Consider the following 26,667-nt stretch of genomic DNA (forward strand, 5'->3'; position numbering starts at 1 on the left):
ATGAAACGTTACCAAATAGGAATTATGTAAAAGTAAAAATTAGGCTGATGCCACATGGGCGTATTCTTTGCAAGCCGAAAAACGATTGCCGAGAATGCTCCCCGCTACTGTACATTTACCCATCTTATGCCTGCACCCAAATGAATGGAATACGCTTGGGTGCAGGCACATGTAGCCGATATCCGCCAAAAAACGCAAGACTTCATATCTTCAGCGGACATTAGCTACATGTGCCTGCACCCAAGCGCATTCCATTCATTCGGGCGCAGGCACAGGTAGGAGCGTATGGCGCTATTTTCAGCAAAGGCTGTGTGGCATCAGCCTTAAGGTAAAATAATTTTCTGCTTCTCCACTGAGTAACTGAATTCTATGTTTCCGTAGAGCATTCTAGTGCAGTGGCAGCCCCCTCCTATAGGTTCCCAAAATGGACAGATTGTGGGCTACAAGGTCCGTTACCGCAAGACAACAAGAAAGAGTGAGACTAGTGAGATTCTTGTGGATGCTCAGCTATCATATCTTTTCACAGGTATGTTTCCTGTATTTAACCTTAATGTCTTTATCATCTCTGATATGCAGGGCCCTCTTTGCTTCCTGCATCGATCAATGTTACATAGTTACATTGATCGATTACATTTCAACCCTTCCAAGTAAACCCAGCACAAACAACCTATACTTACCAATCTATACACTCACATACATAAACTATATATACAACCACTAATACTAACTGTAGATATTAGTTTCACATATTAATGTTTGTGTGATGTATACGCCTTTCTGTTGTCCAGTGTTGAGGAATATGTTCGTGCTTCTTGTTAATAAATATCCTGCTTTTTCTCCATTCTACACTAGCTCTTGAGCGGGACACCGAGTACAGTTTTCGGGCTGTGGCCTTGACTGTTAATGGAAGTGGCCCAGCCTCAGACTGGGTTTCAGCAGAAACCTTTGAGAGTGATCTGGATGGTGAGTGTAATTACATATATCTTGTGGGGCTATAATTCTGTCTGTATTTAAGAAGATATTATGTGTCTTTGGTTTAGCCTTGCTCTCACCTGCCTATCACGTACTTCAACTTATTGTGTTTGTGTGGTTGATATTTTCCCTTTAGGAGGAGTTTAGATTTAGATTTTTTAGTTTTAGATTTTAGATATTCACATTCATGCATCCAAGCAAATATTAACCAAATATTAACCTTCCCAGGTAAATGGAAAAGAAAAAATATTTTAAAGGGATTCTGCAATTATTTTTATGGTTTAGTTTTTATTACTAAAATACACTGTGTGCTTTGCAAGTAATTCATTCTACCATTTAAAATGTTATTTTGGTGTGTAGGCAGCCATTTTTGGGCATTGAGCGTGATCCTGAGCTTTCAGAAAGAGCCCGTGCTACACAATGTAAAATGCTTTCAGATAAGCTGTTGTTTCCCCTTGAATAGACTTGGCTGAGGCGTACTTTTTACTATTGAGTGCTATTCTCATATCTACCACTAGGTGGATGGTTTAGTATGTTTAGTAATGCAGGTGTCAAGTAGCTCTTATCTTGCTACCTTCCCATTGTTCTGCTGATTGGCTGCTGTGGGGTGGGAGGGAGGTGTTGACATCACTCTAGCTTGCAACACAGCAGTAAAGAGAGACTGAAGTTTATCAGAGCACAAGTCACATGGCTGTGGGCACCTGGGAAAGTAAGATCAAGTCTGGCCATAACACCATAACATAATTGCAGTATACCCCTTTAGTACTTTAGTGTTATTTACAGAACACCCAAGGAACTAACAAATTCCTTATTGCATGTAAAACCATAAGCAGGTCCCTCTTGGTGTACATACAAGTGGAGAAGAGAAAAGCAATAGCCAAGCGGAACCAAACTTTAACAGATGCTAATAACCTTTATTGTGCATATCTGTAGGCAAATGCTCTGTCCTGGATTTGTTTTTCTGGCCATTTACGAGTATTCCAATTTAAAATATTCCAATGTGATGATTTCTAAGATGCTGGCTGAAACCAAATGCGAGCCCTAACTTCTCTGAAACCCTGTTATTACGGTCAGCTGACAAAAACAAATGAATATTTACTGAAGCTAAAATTTTGTAGCTCACAGATAAGTTGTAATGATTTAATAGCACTGTAAAAGGCTAACGGCAAAAAACATTTTTTTTTTTTGTCCCTGAACTCTTTTATCACTTTGAACCCAGCTGCCAGTATAACTGTATAGGCATGGTACATGTCATATTCTTCCAGGTATATATTTAATAAGCATAGGGCTTGTAACATTAAGCTAATATAACACTTAGACATCTGACTAAGCTTTCTTTTCTCTTTCAATATTTGTCCTTCTCTGTGTGTCTTTGAGTGACCAGTCTATGTGATTGGTTAAAACAGAAAAGCTGTGTCTGTGTTAAGACTTTCCTCACAATCTGTACAGTTCATTTATCAAACAGGAAAAATAATGGGATTATCAGTTGCAGGCTGATTATCCATGTGGTTGTTAGTATCTGGCCAGTCACTTAGACAAAAAGGGAACAGCTTTAATGAAGTTGTTTAAAGGAGAAGGAAAGGCTAAGTCACTTGGGGGTGCCAAAATGATAGGCACCCCAAGTGACTTAAATCGCTTACCTTTAACCCTGGGCTGGTGCCCCTGTTAGGAGAAACCAGCCTGGGGTAGCTGCAAGCATCTCCTCTTCCTGTTTCGTGCGCTGGCGCAGTAGAGCTTTTCACTCCTACTGCGCATGCACCGGCCCCGGGAATTTGCTGGCAGAAGGAAGAAGGTAATACTCGCTGCAGCTACTTCAGGCTGGTGCGGTTTTCTCCTAACAGGGGCACCAGTCCAGGGTAAAAGGTAAGCGATTAAAGTCACTTGGGGGTGCCTAACATTTTGCCACCCCCAAGTGACTTAGCCTTTCCTTCTCCTTTAACTGCCTTTTTATTTTTTCCTTCTCTCATTCACTGCTTATAAATGGAAAGGGAAAGTAGCCATATTGTTTCCTAAATACAATGTTTTGTTAAAAAAAGTATTTTTTTGTTATAAAGTTGCACATAACCACTATTGTCACTATTTTACTTTGCCACTATCTATACCCAACTGCCAGTATAATACTTTATAATAGTAATACTTTAATAATTATGTTATACATGTGTGAAAATGTGTTCCCTCCTCTTCACCTGCAGAGTCGCGTGTACCAGATGTGCCAAGCTCCCTCCATGTACGTCCTTTGGTCACAAACATTGTAGTGAGCTGGACCCCCCCAGAAAACCAGCACCAGGTGGTGGTTCGTGGATACGCAATTGGCTATGGCTTAGGAAGTCCACATGCCCAGACTGTACGTGTGGACCACAAGCAGCGTTACTATACCATTGATAACCTTGGTATGTAGTTCTCTCCATCTGCCTGACAGTCTCCACCAGCTGCACAGTTATCGGTGGTTTTTGGCAATCTGTTTATCTCTTTCTAAATCAACATCTAGTAGTAAATGCTGCCACCAAACAGACTCTAATCTGTGCTTAATTGCTGCCAGCAGTGCATGGAGTATAATATCTGACAAAAAAGGTGTTTTTTATTTCACTGCAGTGCCATCATGTGGCATTTTGTGATATTTTTTTCTTAATTGTGATATTTTACAGTCAGTTTTACTGTTGCAGTGTTCTTTCATAACCTAACTAGCATTTTCCCCTTTCAGAACCCAGCTCCCACTATGTTATCTCGCTTAGAGCTTTTAACAATGTTGGAGAGGGAATTCCACTGTATGAGAGTGCAGTCACCCGGCAGCACACAGGTAAGTCTTAGAAACATGGTGCTCTGAATGATGGGAGCAGGATGGTGAAATGTAGGGCATTTGGTTCTCATTTAAAGTTTGGAATTTGCTAAATTCTGTGTCCTGCTCAGTGTGTGTGTGCTTATTACTGGTAACATTGCTGCTTCTTTCTTGTTACTAACAGTCTCTTGTTCTCTCTCCCTCTCTCCTCTTTCTTTTTGCTTTAATAATCATTGATTTATCCACATTCCTTGTTAAATTTATCTTATGTTCTTAAAATCTTTACTGGATTTCTTTTTGGCTATATTTATACATCATACACTTCTCTTCCATTCCATCAATTCCTGTACATCTCACATCCCCTAATCCTGCCTATGGTCGTGGCCTTTTTCTTTTATACAACCCTCCCCCCCCCCAATTCTTTGATCCTATAACATTCACTCCTGCCTGTTCCTGCTTACATCCTGTGATAGACCCTTCCGATGTTGATGTGTTTGTTGTTCATGCCCCATACACCCCAGTTCCAGAGCCCAGTCCTATGTTGCCCCCAGTTGGCGTGCAAGCCACTATCGTGGCCAGTGACACTGTGCGTCTCACATGGGCGGATAACTCTCTCCCCAAGAACCAGAAGATCACTGATTCAAGATATTACACAGTGAGATGGAAGACCAATATTCCAGCAAATACCAAATACAAGGTAAATAAAGAGAATGGGAAAATATGTTCTGAATACAACCAAAGCTTTACAATACAATAGGCGACTAGAACTGCAATAATATGGGATCAATGTGTAAACTGTCTGTAAATTTACCTAGCAGTAGCTATAGTTGCCACTTGGTTAAACACTCCTAGCCCTTGTATTTAACAGTTTATTTTTTGTGCTGAAATGATTTGTTCCAAAGTGGGGGAAAAAAATGTCCAAATACACCCCCTTCCCACTGGCGAGTTGCTTGAGGTTATAACAATTTAGATGTTTGCTGCTTCTAAGCAGTTCTGAGCACTTCCACCTCATGCCACTGAATGAAGTTCTGCTGCGCAAAGCAGTCAACCACATTCTGACTGTTAAGAAAGTTCCGATGAATTGCAGAAAAAGTACTGCTAGTGATCCTTTGGATTCCTCAGTTTGAAAAAGAAAATAATGTTAGAAGACACATTTGTTGAAAGGACCAGTAATGTCAAAAAAGTTTCTTTCACATTGAAAATTTAGATCAAGCACCTACTGTAAACTGTTTCCTGGCTCTCTTTTTGAGAGAGGTGTTCTTTTAAATTACAATTAAATTTTAAAAACTAAGCCCATTTTATTCCCCTTGGCTACACAGCAGCTTATTTATATTAACTATAGCAGTGTTTTCATAGCAGACAATTTTTACCAGTTCATATGCAGCATATGAGCAGTTCATATGCAGCATATTATGTTTAAATGCATAAAAAACATTCATAGTTTGGTGTTTAAAGTATTGCCAGTCAGGGTGAGAGGCAACTGGTTAGATCAAGTGAGTAGGAGGACAGACTAGGAGCAAGAGAAGAATCTTGTTAGTAAAGGGGTGATGTAATAAAGAGGGTATGGTAAGTGGCATAAGAAGATGGTTTGTTATTCCTGTTATTTTCACCTTCTCTTTAGATGGCAAACAGCACAACCTTAAGTTACTTGGTTACTGGTCTGAAGCCCAACACTTTATATGAGTTCTCAGTCATGGTGACCAAAGGTCGTAGATCAAGTACATGGAGTATGACAGCACATGGGACCACATTTGAATCAGGTATACCATAATCACTTCATCAGTCTTTTTCATAGGGTTTCTTTTTCTTTGTATTGGAGTTGCAGAATCTATCTTCCTTTCTCCTCAGTGCCTTCCTCACCTCCCAAAGATGTAACTGTTGTGAGCAAGGAAGGAAAACCTCGCACCATTATTGTCAACTGGCAGCCTCCCTCAGAAGCCAATGGTAAAATAACAGGTGAGTTTAAAAGTCCATTGTTCTAGTTAGTTCATCTCCATACTATTCCATTTTCTTTCAGTTATATTGTATATATATGCATTCTAATTGGTTTCTTATACCCTGCAGGTTATATTATATATTACAGTACAGATGCTCAGGCTGAACTCCATGACTGGGTGATTGAGCCTGTGATTGGAAACCGTCTCACCCACCAGATACAAGAGTTGACTCTAGACACCCCTTATTATTTTAAGATCCAGGCAAGAAATTCTAAGGGCATGGGTCCTATGTCAGAAGCTGTGCTTTTCCGAACACCAAAGGGTAAGTAAAACAGCAGTGTGCTGAGGTTCAGAAATAGTGTTAAAAGGACTTCTAAAAATGTATATGGAGAGTATTAACTTGCAGCAAAGCACCACAATGTTTTAATATACAGATAATGTATTAGAGCCATAAACACCTTTCCTGCTTTAGATTTATTAGGAATTGCAAGGTTATGTTGCACATACAGTGGATATAAAAAGTCTACTCACCCCTGGTAAAATGTCAGGTTCCTGTGCTGTACAAAATGAGACAAAGATAAATCATTTCAGAACTTTTTCCACCTTTAATGTGACCTATAAACTGTACCACTTAATTCAAAACAGTGAAATCTTTTAGGTGGAGGGAAGAAAACCAAAAAAACTAAAATAATGTGGTTGCATAAGTGTGCACATCCTTAAACTAATACTTTGTTGAAGCACCTTTTAATTTTATTAAAGCACTCAGTCTTTTTGGGTATTAGTCTATCAGTATGGCACATTTTGACTTTGCAAGATTTGCCCACTCTTCTTTGCAGAAACACTCCAAATCTGTCAGATTTCGGATTCAGGTCTGGGCTCTGGCTGGGCCATTCCAAAACTTTAATCTTCTTCCGGTGAAGCCATTCCTTTGTTTATTTGGATGTATGTTTTGGGTTGTTGTCATGCTGAAAGATGAAGTTCCTCCTCATGTTCAGCTTTCTAGCAGAAGCCTGAAGGATTTGTGCCAATATTGACTGGTATTTGGAACTGTTCATAATTCCCTCTATCTTAACTAAGGCCCCAGTTCCAGCTGAAGAAAAACAGCCCCAAAGCATGATGCTGCCACCACCATGCTTCACTGTGGGTATGGTGTTCTTTTGGTGATGTGCAGTATTGTTTTTGCGCCAAACATATGTTTTGGAATTATGGCCAAAAAGTTCAACCTTGGTTTCATCAGACCATAACACATTTTCCCACATGCTTTTGGGAGACTTCAGATGTGTTTTTGCAAAATGTAGCCTTGCTTGGATGTTTTTCTTTGTAAGAAAAGGCTTTCGTGTTGCCACTCTACCCCATAGCCCAGACATATGAAGAATACAGGAGATTGTTGTCACATGTACCACACAGCCAGTACTTGCCAGATATTCCTGCAGCTCCTTTAATGTTGCTGTAGGCCCAGGGCCGGATTTCAAAACTTCCCCCAGGCCGCCCCCGGTCCCATGCCGCCCCCCCCCCCCAAACAGCGGGGGCAAGCAAGCGCGCATGCGTCGTGGGCCAAAGTGCATACGGAGCAGTGGGGAGAAGTCCCCATTGCTCCGTATGGGAGCAGAAATTTTGAGATTATTGTGCGGCTGGGCGGCATGCCGCCCCCAGGTTTCTGCTGCCCTAGGCAGCCTTCGGCCTTTGTGGCCTCTCCACAAATCCGGGCCTGTGTAGGCCTCTTGGTAGCCTCCCTGACCAGTTTTCTTGTCGTCTTTTCATCAATTTTGGAGGGACGTCCAGTTCTTGGTAATGTCACTGTTGTGCCATATTTTCTCCACTTGATGACTGTCTTCACTGTGTTCCATGGTATATCTAATGCCTTGGAAATTCTTTTGTACCCTTCTCCTGACTGATATCTTTTAACAATGAGATCCCTCTGATGCTTTGGAAGCTCTCTGTGGACCATGGCTTTTGCTGTGGGATGCGATTAAAAAAATGTCAGGAAAGACCAACTAGAGCAGCTGAACTTTATTTGGGGTTAATCAGAGGCACTTTAAATGATGGGAAGGTGTATGCTGACTCCTATTTAACATTTGAATGTGATTGCTTAATTCTGAACACAGCTACATCCCCAGTTAGAAGAGGGTGTGCACACTTATGCAAATGAAACCACATTATTTTAGTTTTTTTGGTTTTCTTCCCTCCACTTAAAAGATTTCAGTTTGTATTTCAATTGAGTGGTACAGTTTACAGGTCATATTAAAGGTGGAAAAAGTTCTGAAATGATTTATCTTTGTCTCATTTTTGTACAGCACAGAAACCTGACATTTTACCAGGGGTGTTTAGACTTTTTTATATCCACTGTACAATGCTATTAGGAAAGTAAGGAAATGGGGCCAAAAAAGGATCTATAAAGTTATGAAGCGAATTAAGTTATGTACTTAATATTTCACTTAATCTGGTACTGCCAAAGCGCCACACTTGTTGCTTCTTGGCAGCAAACAAGATGTTCTCTAACAAAGACTATTCTGCTTTCTCCCTGCATTCTGTCTGTGTATGATTTTCTTCCTTTTAACTCTCCCATTCTCTCCTTTCCCTCTCTTCTCTCCCCCACCCTCTCTCATATCCCACCCCAATGCTCCTCATCCCACTTCATTTGCCTCACACTGGCAGAGTCATCACCTTACATGCCTAACGACCAAGGTAATCCTATTTTTATGTTTAATACAAACGTCAGAGGGAAGATTTCTGTCTCAGCGGGAAATGTAGTGGAGGGCTGTTGTATATCAAGGGTTCTGTGTTGTCTTTTTGTGCTTGTCTACTTTCTCTCCTGCTTCTCTACATCTTTGTATAATGAAGGTCTCTCTTCCAGCATCCAGCATCTCTGGGAAAGGAGTTCGCCCTTCTGATCCTGGATCAAATGGTGGCTCAAGTCTTGGAGGTAGATGGAATTATGGCAGGTTCTCACACAAGTAGAGGAGGAGATTTAAAGTTCAGTTTTGTAATCTCTGCAAACACAATCATTGTTTTTTTCAGGCAGTAATAGTCACCATGGGAACCCAACGTCACTGGATCAGAACATGCTTTTAACAATTATTGTTTCCATTGGTGTGATCACTGTCTTGATTGCTGTGGTCATAGCAGCCATATGTTCCCGCCGTTCTAGCTCCCACCACAAAAAGTAAGTTTACTTCTTCATTTTAAATTTGTCTTTCATTTTAACTTATCTTGGCCTCTGTTCTTGTATTTATGGGGCCAATTCATCAAAGTCCCAATTCATCAAAGTGTTATTTACCTCGCATTGCGTTAATTAGCGAATAGAAATAATATTAACACATGATTGACAAACATATGAAGCGATAAACGCGCTAAATATCGCATTAGTCTGTGCTAGGGGCAGGCGGTACTTAAAGAAAATTGCAGTTCCTGAGCTTTTGGCAACACAACATGGACTTTGCAGTGGAATTTTTTTTCCTAGAGTGATGCATCCTCCAGTTTTCAGGGAAATGGTCATTTTCAGAACAGTAGTTTTCCGAAAGTAATGGTTACATGCGTAATATTGTGCGCTAATATAGCATGCGGCAAAATATATTGCATGCAGCAGGAAATAATGCAAGAAAACCGCTCATTGTGAGTTATATAACGCAAAGAACATTGCATCTTAATTATGACACGTGTCCTTTTAGTGAATCGAGCGTTAAGTCGCAAAAAATAAGAAGTGATAAAAATTTTTAACGCATGCTATAAATATCACTCGTTTTATCGACCCTTTAGTGAATCGGCCCCTATATCTCTTACCATCCTCCTTATCATCATGGTTTATATATAAATAGCTCCAGCAGGTTACACAGCACATTATATATTATATTTTATTGTAACAAACAGGGGTCTTACGGTATTCTAACAAACAAGGGCTACTGAATAAAAATGGAATCAGAGGGCCCTACTCACAGACTAAATTGTTTACAATTTTTTTTTATCTATTTGGTGGTATTAGAAGTACAATTATGTATTTGCCTGTTCTCTTTTTAAGGTTAATGCTTTCTTCCTTGCTGCTTCCTATGGCTGTTGGCAGTGCCTCATTGACATTAAGTCCTAGTAATCTATTTAGTACTAATTAATGTAAGGTTTGAGGCAGCACTGGGTTAAATTTCTTTTCCATCTGACTCCCAATTTATATGTATTTCTTATTGCAATATTTCATAGAGTTTGTAAATTCATGTCTTCTAGAATACTATTAGTGTTTAAAGGGGACATATACCATAAATTTTTACAATGCACTAAACCATGTAAAATAGAAGTGCTTTTATTTTAATACCTTGGGGTTCAAATATGTCCATAACTGCTTGAAAACTGTGCTCTACCAAGAAGACCCTTTGCAAGCTTCTGGTTTAGACTCTTCAGTATGTGACTCAGAGCCACCATCCCAGATAGACTTCAGTGACACAGTAGAGCTACTTAAAGTGCAGTGAATATGCATAGGGTGGGCGGGGCTTTACAATATCACAGGCAGTCTGTTCCTGCTCTACTCCCTCCTCTCCACTTCCTGTAGGAGACTGAAGCGACACTCCCATCTTTCATTTCACTCTGGCTTCTGATTAGAGAGCTTGTGTATGCAGCTCTCCTATAATGACAGTTTTAGGAGGTAAAATGCTTTCTAAACATCTTTCTTTCTGCATCATTCACATTTTGAGGGAGGGAGGATGAATATTATAACTGAATATGGACTTTATATAAAATGTCTCCTTTAAGACGCTTACAGGTAAATACACAGTATTTGCTAAATGCAAAGCAGCCTTTAGCCCTGGTGCTGCCTAACTGGCAGGCATGTAATTACCCTTTCAATGTGCAGTGGGGGAGAACTGAAAAATCTCCACTATATGATGCATCCACTGAATGTTTCTCAGGTGCAAAAACCTTGAAGGATAATCTGAAAAGTTTTATGTATTTGTCAAACAAGCATGTAAGTACATATAGGACTCGACGTTTTGTGGGAAACTGGGTTTCCAGTTTAATTTATTCATTTATTTTGATTAAAGATTTTTTCGATTATTCAACTGTGATTTTCCTCTCCTTAATTTCAGTTCTTCCAAGGTCCTGTCAAGATTTTGTCTCTTAAGGTTGCCACACACGTGGCGATCTGACGATGTTTCGTGCGACCATCGGTCGCACAAAACATTGTCAGATCCGCCACACACCGTTCAGGGCTGAAACAGCAGATAAGGAGGTAGAAACAATAGGATTTCTACCTCCTTCTGCCGATTCAGCGCTGAAGGGAGATTTTGGTCAGGCGCCTTCTATGGCGCCCGATCAAAATTTTCTAACCTGGCCGATCGGCGAGTCGACCGATTTCAGCAGCTTCCTGCGATATCGGTCGACTCTCCGACATGCCATACACGCACCGAATATAGTACGAAACGAGGTTTCGTACGATATTATCGGTGCGTGTATGGCCAGCTTTAGTGTATGGCCAGCTTTAGTATATGGCCAGTTTTTATGTCTCTCTATTTTACACACTTCTGCTTCCTTGACTTCCATCTTCCTGAGCCATTCCCTTGCCAATGTGTTGATCATTGTCCTGTTGATTGTGCTATTGTTACTGCCTGTATTCTATCTTCACCTCAAGTACTTTGTTCTTTTATTTATTTGTTGTTTTTTTCATTCACCTGTAACATTAGAAAGAGAGCTGCCAGTAAGTCAGTGAATGGGTCGCATAAATACAAAGGCAACTCCAAGGATGTGAAACCACCAGACCTGTGGATCCATCATGAACGTTTGGAATTGAAACCAACAGACAAGTCCCCAGAAACAAATCCTATTTTGACAGACACGCCTCTGCCACGCTCCCCACAAGATCTCACACCAGGGGATAGCACCACGGAAAGCAGCATCCACCAGCACAGCAATTCGTATCGAGGTAAAAATCAAAGGGATGCATATATCCAGTAGGGATGCACTGCGTACATAATTTGTGGACCTGGCAGACTGCCAAATTCTCCACAAAAAGCTTTGACTAAATACACAACCAAAACTGAACCCTAATTTGTATATTCAAATGTGAATGACATTTTAAAAATCTGGTGATATTCTGTGTCCTAAAAGTTATAAAGACATATAACAAGGGTGTAGGTTTGGTTCAGCTGAACACTTAGGAGGTGATTTTTCAACATTTGATTTCATATTTTTTTCACAATTCTATTTTTTTTGTGCTAAAACTCCCAATTTTATAGTTCAAAAACTCAACTTTTCAATATTTATTAAATGCAAAAATTTGAATGTAAAACTTCGGCATCAAAAGGCTTGCGAGTTTGTGTAGAAGTCAATGGGAATTATCCTAGGCAAAATTTTAGCTGTTTTTTAAATTTTACATTTTTGAGTTGTTTTTTTTATCAAGTTTGTAAACTTACAAATTCAAAGTATTCAGGTTTTATTTATTCAATCAAGTTTTTTTTAGTCAGATTTTTAATAAATGAGTTTTCAAGTTTTCGAGTTTAATCGAAAGAGGGAAAAAAAACTCTCCAATTCACAAATTTGAAAAAAGCACATTAAGGTACAGATACAAGAAACAATCAAAATGTGCTGGTCTTCAGATCTCAAATTGAATTCTTGATTTAGAGCATCCCTAATTCTGAGTGCATGAGAAAGGGTGCTTGTCTTGATGTGTCCTGTGTGGAAGGAAATGAGCAAACCTGGACGTTACTTCATGAAGTAAATGGAAAGATTTGCAATGTTTTTTCACATTTGTTTTTCTTTTTCCCTAGGTCTGGAATCAGAAGATTCTGTGTCCTCACTTGCTGGGCGCCGTGGCATGCGACCTAAGATAATGATGCCTTTTGACTCCCAGCCTCCACAACGTGAGCAATATGAAAGACTTGCGTTAGCACAAGGGGTAGAACAACAGAGTAGCAGTACATTACAGTACAGGGATTGCTTGTCCTTTTGCAACACTCAATAGAGACATGATTTAAAAACGTTACTGGACTATTAGTGGTGATGGAGTTATAGGATTTATGGGCAGGGCAAAGAGAGCACATTTCCCTTTTAGCCCCCATCCTAGCCCTTGGTAAAGTGGCAAATGGCATAAAATCTGAATAACTGATTAGAACCTATATTGATTAGTGCTGAAGGTGTCCCCAATTCAGTTCTCCAACTTTATTTACAAATATGTAGGATTCCAGCATTTGTAGTACAAGAAGAACTAAAGTGATAAAGGTTTTCTTCTTAATTTTAAGATTTAATTTTGTATTGATTTTCCTTCTGTTTCTGTCCATGCTCCATTTTTTATACAGTGTCTTCCTCCATGCTTCACCCATTTTAGAGCTGTCTTCTCTTTTCCCGCACTTTCCTTATCTTCTTCCCACTGCCTGTTCTTTTCATCATTTTGTCTCTGTGTTTCAGCGGTTGTCAGTGCCCATCCCATCCATTCCCACGATAATTCTCATCATTTTCGCTCCGTTCCTGGGTTCATGCTGCACGTGTTGGGTGGCCCTCCACAGGCTGCAGGTGAGAGGGACACTCCTGGGAATGGCAGTGTGCTCTCTGCTGTTTGTGCTGCCTGAAGTCTTGGGTGCTCTGTACAGACACTATTCATTGGCTCACCCTGTGCATCACTGTATGTTTTCTTGATCTAGCATACCTCACTTTTCTTTTCAGTGAATGAATGTCTGTGTCACAATTTGTTTACAGTGTTGCTGGGAAGCCCTTGTAGTATTCTGTTCTTACATGGCTCTAATATTAACTCTTCTGTTGTAGAATCTGTGCGTCATACCCCTAGCTGTGACACTGTAGTAGCTGCATCATCTTCCTCTCAGACTGGCCCTGAAGATCCAGACCCCTCGGGGGTTAGTTTCTTGCCTGGCTCCCTGGATGAAGATTCAGTACCTAGTGTTCCCACTGCACATATCCGTCCTTCTCATCCCCTAAAAAGCTTTGCTGTTCCAGCTGTGCCCACCTCTGCTTCTGGAGCTTCGTATGAACCCTCATTACCTAGCTCTCCGCTTCTTCAACAACAATGTGAGTAACACCCGAATTTCTCAATTTTATTATGTTTTGATGGTTATGTATCGGAAGACAGAAACAGACATGTTTTATTCTTTTTGCAGGCCCCACCGCTCTGTCTGTAAAGACAGCCTCTCTTGGAACTCTTGGCAGGGTGCGCCCCCCTCTTCCAGTCACAGTTCCCAGTGCCCCTGAACCACTAGAGACAAGCAGGATGCTAGAGGGCTCAGAGTGTGTAAGTGCTTTCTTTCTGGGGGGTTTTTTATGCTCAACTATGTTTGAGCCCAGAACCGACAGTGTAACAAGGGAGTGCAGTTCTTTTGAGTTGATCTAACTGCATTCCATGATACGTTTGTACAGTGGAAGAAAACGTAATTAAGGATTTGGTCAGTGTTCTGACTTCTGTATATGCAGCTTGATATCAACCACACACAGTGATCTTTGAGACAAAAGGGCACATGCACTTCCATAAGTGCAGTGAGCAAAGTGCAATTTCAACTGCAATCACCATGTTTTTTTTCCCACAGTGTAGCTCTTGACACAGTTGCGCAGTACACACAGAAAAATAATTTTTAAGTCTCCTTGCGTCAGTAAGAGCAGTAGCGCTTATTTTGAAATGGAAGGCAGAAAGGAATGGACCACATACAGCTCTGCAATAGTCGAGTGAATTAAAGGGGTTGTTCACCTTCATTTATTCATAGTTTTTTAGATATTTCACTTTTTGTTCAGCAGCTCTCCAGTTTGGAATTTCAGCAGCTATTTGGTTGCTAGGGCCCAAATTACCTTAGTAACCAAGATGTGGTTTGAATGAGAGACTGGTTTATGAATAGGAAAGGGCCTGAATATAAAAATAAGCTATACAAAATAACAGTAACTATCAAACTGCAGCCTCACAGAGCAATAGTTTTGTGACAGCCCCTCATTTGAAAGCTCAAAGGAGTCAGAAGGAGAATGCAAATAATTGAAAAACTATAAAAAGACTAAGTAATGAAGACCAGTTGAAAAGTTGCTTCGAATTGGCCATTGTATAACTTACTCCGATACCATCACCACTGTAACTGCACTTGCAGACATACATGAGCCCTAAGATATTCTTGCTTTATATAAAGATCACAACCGAAATACAGTGCAATACACTAAGTTATCCCAAAAATAGATACAATATGTTTGATCTTTTTTTTTTTTTTTTTTTTTTTTCACGTTCTCATCATGCTGTATTCCTGTTGTTTTCTTCTATAGAGCTATGAACCGGACGAGTTAAGCAAAGAGATGGCTCACCTTGAAGGCCTGATGAAGGATCTAAATGCCATTACCACAGCATGAGAAAAATAGTGTCTCACCCCAGTGGCCTGTCAATGAATAGGCATTCAGCTCGGTGCCAGCTAAAGGCAGGAGCTCATGTGCCACAACCACCTGTACAGACTAGAGGGGTGTAAGAGCCCAGACTGTGTATGCTGAGAACCACCAAGGGCCAAAGTTCAGTACTTTTTTTCTTGCTATTCTCATACCCTCTGATTTCTAAGATGAATTTTTTTCTTGGAGGGAGGATTTATATAAAAAAAAAACAAAAGGACATTTGTTTAAAATGTGGAGGAATATTGTGTACAGTTTTCCACCACATTGGGCCTTCATCCTTTTGCTATGGCTTTGTGGATGCCAGATAAGGTGTGCCAAGCAATAGAAGGGTGCCTGAAAGACTGCTCCTCCTAAAGGCTAGCGTTGTATTTTTTGCAGTGTTTTCAGGCTGCGGCACAGTACCAGTCAGCAGCAATTCCCCCTCCAGCCTCTGTGAGACTCGAAACAGTGTTAAACCCCCAGCACTCCCTGACTTGTCAAGAGACGTTGCCTCCACATCTCCGTCCTGTTTAAGTGCTCTCTACCGGAAAGGATGCTTGACATAAGAACTCCTTATGCTACTCACTACAAGGGAGGCTTGTGACTATGTGATTTTCAGAGTTGTGGACTGACAAGCTTCAACTGATTTTGTTTTTCTCTTCTTTGGAGAAATTCAGCCTTGTACCCACTCTTTTTGATTTCACGGAGAAGGCCATATCAGGCTGGTTTTTCGGCACTTTCATGTGTTTAAGCATCTTCCATCTTGTGTGACGTCCCCATGCTTGTAAAGAAGCCATGTCTTTCATACATCTTCTGTATATTGTTCTGTCCTATCCCCAACCCTCTGCCACTCGCAGTCCTTTATGTACAGAAAATTCATTCTATATTTTTTTTTAAATTGCTTTTTCTGTAGTGTTTAGATTGTACCTTTTTATTGTGATTTTTTTTTATAACATAATGAATATTATTTGGTATTGGAATTCAATACACTTTTTTTATTCAATCAAACTTAACTTGGCCTCATTTCTCTTGCTATGTTTTATTAGGATTTCCCTTTTTACGTCCCATTGTGTTAAAGGGGACGTTTGTTTGTATTCATTTTCAGTTTCATTTCAAGTTTTCATTGTGTTTGCATCTTAACCTGAAATTGGCAAGATGAAGCTGTACAGGAAGGCCTCGGGTTCCCCCGGCTGAACCTTCAACACATCTACTGTGATACCTGCATAATCCTTAGATCCATTACTTTCTGGGATCAGTTGGTACTGTTACACATTATGAAAGAAATGATATATGCACACCATCTCCTTCAGAACATTGTAGCTTTCAGAATGCTTTTAACACATCATGTAAGTGAAAGCATACTATGTTTATGCACAGATTTTTGCCTGTTTTTCTTTACATGAGAAATGCATTTTGAGGGAACACAGAGAAGGGTCCTGCACAGGTTTAGTATATGCATCTGTATGTACCCCAAAGTAGGAAAATAATAATATAACCAAAAGTAGTTTTCTTTTAGCTACCATTAACTGTAACTATATGCCATCTGAGGCAAGCAAATTTAAATTCTACAATCAGATATGCAAATATGCTTAAATGGAGTGTTTTCTGCAAGTTTGCCCGGGAGCAGTAACCCATAGCAACCAATCAGCAGGTAGAATATTATGGTCAACACATATCTTATTGGTTGTTATATGCTACTGCACCTGGGCAAATGTAGTGCCTTTTATAACAAAAGAGGGTTACATAAGGGGGGATGCCTGCCCAAGATCTGCAAATATAATATTTCCTCCCAATATCAGTCCTCTGTTGAATAACTAAGGTTTTTTTTCCTGTAGTAGTGAGGATATTTATCAACAGTTTAATGGGCTCTGTCAGAAGCTAAGTTTTGTATTTTAAACCATAAAATCTTTATGCAGCAGTTTTGAGAAACAAAATTGACTTCAGTTCTGAAAAAAGTTGTTTTTATGGTTGCATAGTAGTTCTATAGGTTTCCTTTGTCGATGAGATTCAAATATTTGTAGGGGTTACTGTCCCTTTAAGCAGTTGTAAGTTAAATTCACTTAGGGGCAGATCTACCACCAGGGAAGCAGTCTCACTTGATTAATTAGGAGCCCAAAATGTTTCTGCATTGGGGATTTCATTTATAATATTCCTATAGGTTCTATAGTATTCCTGGGAATGGGGCTGAGCAGAGTTAGGACAATTGCTCCTAGGAAGTTTGCAGGAAATGTAGTGATCAGATCTGACTTATGTCTGGTATGTTCCATGCGTACAACTCATGCGACTTTCACCTCAAACAGTAGACAAAGGGGTTTTGGTAGATAAATGTGTGCTATAAGAGCCTTATCATACCCACTTCCCCCCAGTGTTTCAGTAATATGGCCAAATTTATTTAGAGTGGTTGGGCTAAGCTGCAGTATTAATATACAGTTTAGAATGGGCAAGTACAAATATTTGTCCTTAAAAGGATGTGAGCTCCCATCACCTTCTTGATAGGATGCTGGAAGTTTCAACACCATCTGAGTGCCACATGTTGAAGAGTTCTGGTGTATTACATAGTAGCAAGGAAGGATGCACCAGTATTTGGTTATGGAATTGGTCAAATCCTGGCACTTCTTGAAGCATTCAAACAGCAGAACAGGCTAAACCCTTATTATCATGTAGCTGCCAGCTCTGAGCAAGCAAATGTGTCAATCTTCTGTTCAGATCTGAAAATGAAAATTAGGGCCATGTTCCATATTTGGGCACGTTTTGTTGGAGAATTTAGTAGATTCTAAAAGTTATGGATTTGGTGCATTCCTAGTGTTTACATTTTCTGTTTTCTAGGAAGGCAGTCTCCCTCCATCAGGGTGCTCACAACAGGCTAGTATCATAACATATTGTACAGTGACTCATAGAATACAGCAATTAAACAGTCTAATAAAGCAAAGATCTTATTGGTTACCAAGGGTACCTGCACTGCATAAACAGAAGTTTCAGCCATTCTTTAGGTTTATACAAAGAAAAATATAAAGCTGCGCTGTACAAAACCCAATCCCAAAACCCAGTGCTGCCACGTGACACCTAGCAGGAAGCTTCACAACAATCAAGAAGCATTTTACACATCATTTTGCTATGTAAAATTTTATTCAAACCCAGATGTTATGTAGAGATATATTTTATTTTATTAGAAAAAAACAGAGGTTACTTTAAAGAAAAGAAATGGTGAAAGTAGATAAAGTGATAGGGTTTGGTTTGAATGCCATTGCTTTCTTTAATATGATACTGTATAGGCAGAAGTGGCACCGATGTCAGACTTATTCTGCAACATTTCCTTTGTGTCTTTAATCTCCAGCAGCTGATAAGCATCACATTTTCAAAACAAAAATATCCCTTTTATGGAAATATAGCAAAATCTACAAATGAGTAGCACATTTTCTCTCCAGCCATGAAGGGATAAGTGTCATATATTCAGCAAAGATTAGAGGATTTCAACCCTTCTTGGAAAACAATGTGTTCTTCTGTTCTGCTAATGTGTTCCTCCTATTATGGCTTGCCACTAATTGCCCCTGCCGTATCTACATGAGCTGCTTCGTCTTGCTGAAATGAACACTTCATTCTCATGGGTTTTGTTTCATTTATATTTGCTGATAACACTGGCGGGGTTCCTGTAAAACCAGGCAGCCCACGGGATTTGGCTGCATTAGATTTGCTGTCACCTCAACTGGTATTGCTCTTATCCAAATGTGCATTTCTTAAAGCTGGCTATACACTAAAAGATCCTCTCATTTGACAGGTTTGCCAAACGAGTGGATCTTTGCCTGATATGGCCGCCTAAGTGCTGGGCTAAATTGTTCTGATCCAATCCTACGCCCACCATTAAGATCACAATGGAGGCCAATGCAGGCCCATCAGGGGAGGACCATGTCAATATGATGTGGCTCTTTCTCCACCAGGATTTTCAGACCCAAATTTTGCCCAGATATCTCTGAGGCAGCTGGTAACCTTACCAAATCTGGAAGCTTCTCAACTATTACAGTGGGTTTGCATTGGACATCATGGCTTTAGTATTTGGCAAATTGCATTGGTTATAGGGTTGAACTTTGTTGAAGCATGTAAAGGTGATATCTTTATTGACTCACTAGGGTGAAAATCACAGAAGCTTTTCAGTTTTCACAGAAACATTTCAGTTCCTTCTTCAAAAGTTCTACCCTTTATTTTTTCATCTGGCTAAGATGGTACAAATAACTTTACCTGGAAGCATATTGCATTATTGATACTGAGAGTTTATATACCATTTGCAGGTTTTATCACAAAGCATCATGGTTGTATATTTAGAGATTCAAAGTGGATTTAAACATGAACTTCAGCAAAGCTTTCATTGCATACAGTTTTGTTTCAGCTTGAGAACAGCAGCACCGGCAGCTAAACAAGATCTAAGGGGAGCATAGGTGGCACTGCAATAAGAATGGCACATGGGGTATTTTGCATGAATAGTGGAAGGTCCAAGGATTTGGGTGACAGCTGCTCACGTGTGCCAGTGCCAACGCCATGTGTCTGGTGAGACTCAGCTTGTGGGATGCTGCATGTTTCAGCTTTTAGAGAGAAAAAAAAAAACTGATGAAGTTTTTTTGTGAGCAGTGTTCTACAAAGGTGGCTCTCTTCTTGCTATTTATATCTGCATTCAAACAGCGGAATTCAAGCAATGGAGTCATCGTTCCGTTCCTGAGAAGAGCTTTAGACTAGAGGAATATTCCCTCACAATATCCCAAGGGAAAATAAAAAAAAATTCAGACAACAAATAATAAATACATCCATTGGCAAATGATTTGGTGTTTTATCAACTGAGAACATACACGCTCATAATATGAGAGGTCGATTCCTTTTACAGCATCTAGCAGAGGACTTGGCTTTGGCATCACTGAGTTACAGTCATCAATAAACCCATGAATAATTCAGGGAGGGAACATGCAGCAGAAGAGCTTTGTGCAGGCACGGTGTTTCTTCATTATAACCCAGGGTGAACTGTTATATAGAACCCTCCACACATGCTGAAATATATATTGCCTTAAGAATACAATAGCATTAGTAATGGCTGGATATTTTATTTCTGGTCTGAACACAGTACTTGTTTCTGATTTTGCTTTTTAATATTTCATGAAGAATCTTTGTCTTGGTTTGTTAATTGCTGTTTTCAAGGAAATGGAGGGGGAACCAATTGCCTGACAACCAGTGGAATGCACCATAAAACTGCACATATGCTTGTCTTTGGAGATAACAAATGATACAAACAGTCAAATGTTTGCTGAATGAAATGAGCCTTCGTGATGATGATCTGATATGTACTGTTTCCATCCTATGCACATAAGATGTGAGCAGTTGTTAAAGGGACACTATCACTCCTTCCCCCACTTTATTTCCTTATTTTGTACAGTGTAGTGGAATATTCTGGCACTTTAGAAATATTTGTTATTTAATAATAACCCATATATGTTTTAACCTACCCTATAAATAGTAATATAGCAGTAGTATTAATATTTATCAATGCAGAAAAATACTTGAAATAAATAAATGCTGTAAAGGCTGTAGACGTAATTGAAAGCAGCCCTCTTAGCATTTATATCACCCCCCTTGCTTGGTAAATTATAACACATTGGAGCAGGCTGTCTCCATCAGCATTAGGGTGATGGCCCATGGGGAGGTTAGTTGCCCGTTGTTAACTTCGGCTACCCGAGGCAACTAATCTTCCCAAAATGCCTTCCCTACGGCAATAAAGTAAATCTCAACTTTGGGCGACTTCTGAAAATTAAGCAACACTTATGCCTTTCCATTAGAGATTCACTTTATTGCTGGTGGGAAGGCATTTTGGGAAGATTAGTCGCCCACAGTGGCCAAGGTTAACAACAGGTGTCTAATCTCCCTGTGGGCCATCACCCTTAGACATAAAAAAAACATAACTTTAGCTAAAAGACAATTGCATCCCAAAATGTATCTTTCAATCAAACGAAAGCTATACGTTAGATGTACTTTTTATCTTATTTACAGAAAAAAAGTGATAGTGTTTCTTTAAGCAGCTGGATTATGTGCTGATCATGTAAATCCACAGCCAATCATAGTACTTTTGTTGCTGCCTCTAAATGTCTTGGATTGTTCCACACTGTGACCTTGTAGAATCTAGTGCCTCTTAGCCAAAGACACGGATGCTTAATACTTGGGCTCTGGCCTTTTAAGGCATCATAACTGAAAGTACAATTACTACTTGCTAAATATTAACGTTATTTATCATTTGAAAATGCCTTAAAAAAAGAAGGCTAACGGTACATTTGGGATGCAAAGCCTTGTTACGGATGGTGCCATGTATGGGGAGCTGAGAGACTCATGAAGCCTTTCCAGATTTGCCATATTCACAGTTGGAAAAACACTCAGCTAGAGTGGAGCAATCCCACCCCATTCCTTACAGTCTGATTCATCTCTCCAACTCTTGCTGCATCTGACTTGCCTGACACACTGACGACACAAGAACCTTATTATAGTCTATAGCAGGAAGTGAGACCTTCAGCATCTTAGCAGCATGTATTGTATGTACATAGCATTAGCTAACAACTGCTTAGTCTCTATTCCTCCAACACTATTACATACTGTCTTCTGGCACTTTTAATTCCCTCCAAACATCATCATTAATTTATATACGCCAGAAAAAAAACATTTTCTGCACTTTACATCAGATGGATATGATTTTTAAAAGCAACCACTTGCCCCTAATAAGTATAACTGATTATTGCCTAAAAGTATTCCTCCTAGGGTTGCCACCTTTTGCAGTGGGGAAGCATGGGCAGGGGGCAGGGTTTGGGATGTTGGGGGCGGAGCAGATGATATTTCAGGGTGGGTCCATGATGTGAGGGGACTGAGTTATCATGTGGCAATTAGTGATTTTTAATGTTCATGTTTGCATCCTTATACAAAAAAATGTATTTTCAGAAGCTTTCACTGGGTAGATGCACCTATGTATCATTGCTTCTCTGCAGGGGTAAATGATATAAAATCTTTCTAATATTTATAAATCAAAATAAATCAAGTCAACAACCACTACCTTGGTATAAAAGGAATTTCATTCCTCTAATGTATTTTCACTTTAGTCCTGAACTCTTAGGTAAGTGTTACCTGGGTTGTACTGTATGTGCCTGCTGGCACTTATTATGGCTCTGGGGGTTTGAATGCATCTGCTGCCAAGTCAGTGAGGCATAAATAACACCAGTCCCTTACCTGATAATACTAGGCAATGGCTATATATATATATATATATATATATATATATATATATATAAAATAAAAACCATACCTTGCCGTGCATGTACTGTATCACTAATTATTGGTTATATGTATTGGTGGAAAGGCCTATTTGTTTGCTGACAGTTGCACTCTTTAATTCTTGCTGTTTTCTATCAGTTTAGCATGAAGCAATGGGTTTGACATGAATTGCTAAATCTAGCTAGTCAAATGGGAGAGTTAGCAAAGAATGGACAAAAACAAACGCAAGTGTAGGTAACACTGTAATAGAACAACAACAAGGCACTCTCCGATACAGGTGTGTGTTGCACAGGGGAGCAGTGGCAGTACCTTATTGTAACAAGGAAAGTGCAGGTGTGGGAATCAGCGTGATGCTGCAGCTATGGCTGACATACCCCCATGTAAGATGGTATGGGGCACCCATGGGTCACACTTGCTGTGTGGTCACCACTAGGGGAGTGAAGGCACAAGGACAGAAAATCAGTTTTATTGTATTGCTTAGAAAGGCAAGCCATGGGCCCATGCCTTAATATCCCTCGCTATCCAACTGCATACAAATAATCTAGATATAATCTAAATACAAAAAGGGGTGATCACAGCTCTTGTGTGTAAAGTATATCTTACCCATGGTAAGGTTGGGTCCGGGTGCTCATGCCCCAGACCTTTCAGCTAGAAGGAGCCATCATGGAAATCGCATAAACTTTTGAACAGGCAGGCACTCCAGAAATCCAAAATTTTGTAGAATGGAACAGCCAAAAAAGGATAGTAGTATAAAAAGTTTAAAGTTTATTTAATCCATATGTAAAAACACAGGGAAGCCTTACGCTCAGCCTATGATTAAGTACCCTGTGGTACGAAACGCGTAAGGCTTCCCTGTGTTTTTACATATGGATTAAATAAACTTTAAACTTTTTATACTACTATCCTTTTTTGGCTGTTCCATTCTACAAAATTTTGGATTTCTGGAGTGCCTGCCTGTTCAAAAGTTTATGAAATAATCTAGATGCCAATAGAAGTGAATTGAAATAGCATGTGCTTTCAGATGTGCCTGATACAAGATAAAAGTGTAGCTCCCTCAGCTCTATGACAGACCTGCTTCACTATTTCTGAGCATTATGCTGCATTTGGTATGGGGCTGTCCATGCTGATGCCTCGAGGCAATGCATAGATATCAAGAAAATGCAGGAGTCTTATTGCCAACAGCTCGGGCTGTCTACAAAGGGAAGCTCTAAAACCTAATTTTAGAACTGTTAGTTATCACACATTCTTGTAATCTTCATTTATTGCTAATAGTGCTGCAAAGCTAATACTTAAAGTAACAAAATATAAAATAAAAAAACAGCATAACATGTAGCTAATGGAGAGATTTAGGTGAGGCTAAAACTGACCACTATAAAAAAGGTACCCAGCCTTAGTTTAGAGCCATGCAATAATGCAATAACCAGTGAACCGTGTATATTTTTAACCATTTCAAAATGTACAAGGTCAGAACGGACATAAGGCATTTTATGGAGATCCCAATTATATATATATATATATATATATATATATATATATATATATATATATATATACATCAAAAAGTTCTAACTACATTTATAGTACCATAAGAAAAATCTTTGGCTTAAAACATTTACTGTATATTTGTATGTGACCCAGCTTCTCTATTTTTGATTGTACCATTAATATACAACTGTTATCTAAAAAATGTTGCGGCATGCTCCTACATCAGGAATACCTGCTGCTTTTTTTGGAGGGGTGCTGCTGATCCCCACTGACAGCACAAGACTTTATATATGTAAGAGGCCATGGTTGTAATCGGTAAATATAAATCAATTCATTAGCTAGTAAAACAGAGAATAGATTTGATGCACCCCAATAAAGGCATTTAGCAAAGCAACAACACCCCTCTTTAAGAAATATACGCACGTGAGTACAAGGCATGGCAGTACTAATAGCAACTTTATAAAGATCTGCTTTTTTGTCCTGCTGTGCAATGGATAATAATTTTATTGCATAAAGAAGTTTGTAGATGCTTTGCTAATAGGGAAAACTGGTTCCCTATCATAAACATTATGTGAATCTTATGCTGCATACAGGTTGGTTGGTGCAAGATAGATAGATAGATAGATAGATAGATGGGTTAGGGTTTAAGAGCAACACCTAACTAAACCTTATATTGCAACTAGCATAGCTAGGATCAACGGACATGGGGGTTGGGAAGTATCTTACTGTGGCTAAAGGTGGGGACAGGGATTTAATTGATTTTGTATAAAATGAAAAAGGAGCACATTTAAATTATGCAAAAGAATCATGTCCCTTGAGACACTGCATTTAAATGGGCATCTGTGCTGGAATGTAAATTGGAAACAATGAGCAGCCCAAACAACCATCTATATGCTGAATGACATCCGTATTTATGCAAATGGCAGCATTTATGGTGGGATCCCAATAAAACGTACACCCATATCCGTTCTGGACACCCATGGATCTCTGGTGAAATGAGAGAATGTAACAAAAAATGCAATATTGAGCACGGTTATGTGTATGATACACGAGATCAATGCATTAATTGCATGTTAGTAAGCCAGACACACTGTATGAACAGATAACACACCTTTAAAGGGACACAATCACCAAATATATGAAATCAAGGATGCAACCTCTGGTGCCTATATGTTTGTGCTTTCAGCGTAAGCCCTGATGCAAACAATTACAATACACCCAGCAATATCATGGCATTGCAATGCATTTCTATGTTGGTCACACAGGTCTATGGATACCTTAGGATACATTCTGTAACTCATTTGGTTTCATTTGCCAGCCATTTATCTATTTGTTGTTGCTTTGTATGTATCTCTGTTTCTATGGCAGGAAACATCTGATTTTACATTGAAGATTGTTTCCCTTCAGGCTAATGTGTGACAGAGCAAGTCAGTCAGCCTTGATAGATCTCTGCTACCGTGGGCAACTAACCACTCTGAAATGGCTTTCCATCAGCAAAAATGGGAGTTGCCAATGGAAAGGCCTACACCAGTGATCCCCAACCAGTGCTTCGTGAGCAACATGTTGCTCTCCACCATCTTGGATGTTGCTCCCCGTGGCTTCAAATTAGGTGCTCATTTTTACAATTTTGCTTGGAGGCAAATGTTGATGGCATAAAACCAATTGTAAAGTCAAACAGAGCCTTCTATAGGCTGCCAGTCCACATGAAATACCAAATAGCCAATTACAGCTCTTATTTGCCATCCCAGGAACTTTTTTTATGCATATGTTGCTCCCCAACACTTTTTTCCATTTGACTGTGGCTCACGGGTATAAAAGGTTGTGGATCCCTGGCCTACACATTGCTTCAGCTTTCTGAAGTCACATGAAGTTGCCTGCAGGAGGAAACTTTGCATGACTTTGCAGGCTGGAACGATGGGTAGGCCTTTCCACCGGCGACTCCTATTGTTGTGACGGAAAGGCATTTTGGAACGGTTATTCACCGCGGAAGCAGAGATCTACATGGGCAACTAACTTGCTCCGTGGACCATCAGCCTTAAAAATCCAGTGCAATCACATGATATGACTGACAGTTGCAACAAAACCTAGTTGCATTAAATTTCTGGATGAGGCCTAATGCAGCTGTGCTGGAGGCCTTAATGGGGTAAATAGAAACAAGAGGAAAACACTGCAGCAATATTCCCTATAACCTTGCCAGTGGGAGCAAGGAAATGATAAAGTGAAAGTGTGCCTTTAATATGTTCATATCACTCTGTTATTTAAGTGAGAGAAAAATATGAATTCTCAGGGGCCACGTGATCAGTGAGAGGTTCTGTTGTCAGATTGAAGTGTAGCTAAACATAAAGCATCTTTTCAGAGTTGCACAGATCAACTGTGTTTTTGTACTGATCATTCAGTGCTTTCTCTAGGTATACAATGTCTGATATTTTACTGATCTGGAACCTGCATGTATATAGTCAGTACTAATAAACTAGCCAGAACTTAAAGGGGTAGTTCATCTTTAAATTTTACTATGATGTAGACAGTGATATTCTGAGACAGTTTGCAATTGGTCTTCATTTTTTATGGTTTTTCAGTGATTTAGATTTTTGTTCAGCAGCTCACCGGCTTGGTATTTCAGCAGCTATCTGGTTGCTAGGGTCTTATTTTCCACAGAAACAAGGCAGTGGTTTGAATTACAGACTGGAAACAGAATAGAAGGGGGACCAAAAAAGGGAGATAAGTAATAAAAAGTACCAATACCAATACATTTGTAGCCTCACAGAGCAATAGTGTTTTGCCTGCTAGGGTCAGTGACCGCTATTTAAAAGATGGAAAGCAGTAGAAGAGAAAGGTAAATAGTTTAAAATCTATAAAGAATAAATAATGAAGACCAGTTGCTAAGTTGCTTAGAAT

At 39.6% G+C, this 26,667-nt stretch overlaps 1 protein-coding gene across 9 annotated transcripts in view; it reads left to right on the forward strand.

The window, feature by feature from the left end:
• neo1 (neogenin 1) overlaps window positions 1–16,014 on the forward strand; it is an 87,572-nt gene extending 71,558 nt beyond the window's left edge. For 2 of the 9 annotated variants that reach the window (XM_012966143.3, XM_012966146.3), the window contains exons 13-29: window positions 382–526; window positions 853–963; window positions 3,165–3,362; window positions 3,674–3,769; window positions 4,222–4,445; window positions 5,370–5,508; window positions 5,597–5,704; window positions 5,813–6,007; window positions 8,341–8,370; window positions 8,540–8,608; window positions 8,704–8,848; window positions 11,346–11,584; window positions 12,429–12,521; window positions 13,066–13,170; window positions 13,420–13,680; window positions 13,770–13,900; window positions 14,905–16,014. In XM_012966143.3, the coding sequence (XP_012821597.1) occupies window positions 382–526; window positions 853–963; window positions 3,165–3,362; window positions 3,674–3,769; window positions 4,222–4,445; window positions 5,370–5,508; window positions 5,597–5,704; window positions 5,813–6,007; window positions 8,341–8,370; window positions 8,540–8,608; window positions 8,704–8,848; window positions 11,346–11,584; window positions 12,429–12,521; window positions 13,066–13,170; window positions 13,420–13,680; window positions 13,770–13,900; window positions 14,905–14,988 (2,373 nt within the window). In that variant the 3' untranslated portion in view covers window positions 14,989–16,014. 9 annotated transcript variants of the gene reach the window in all.
• Window positions 16,015–26,667: the final 10,653 nt, after the last annotated feature.

This window comes from Xenopus tropicalis, chromosome 3 (assembly GCF_000004195.4).
Source record: "Xenopus tropicalis strain Nigerian chromosome 3, UCB_Xtro_10.0, whole genome shotgun sequence".
NCBI lineage: Eukaryota > Metazoa > Chordata > Amphibia > Anura > Pipidae > Xenopus > Xenopus tropicalis.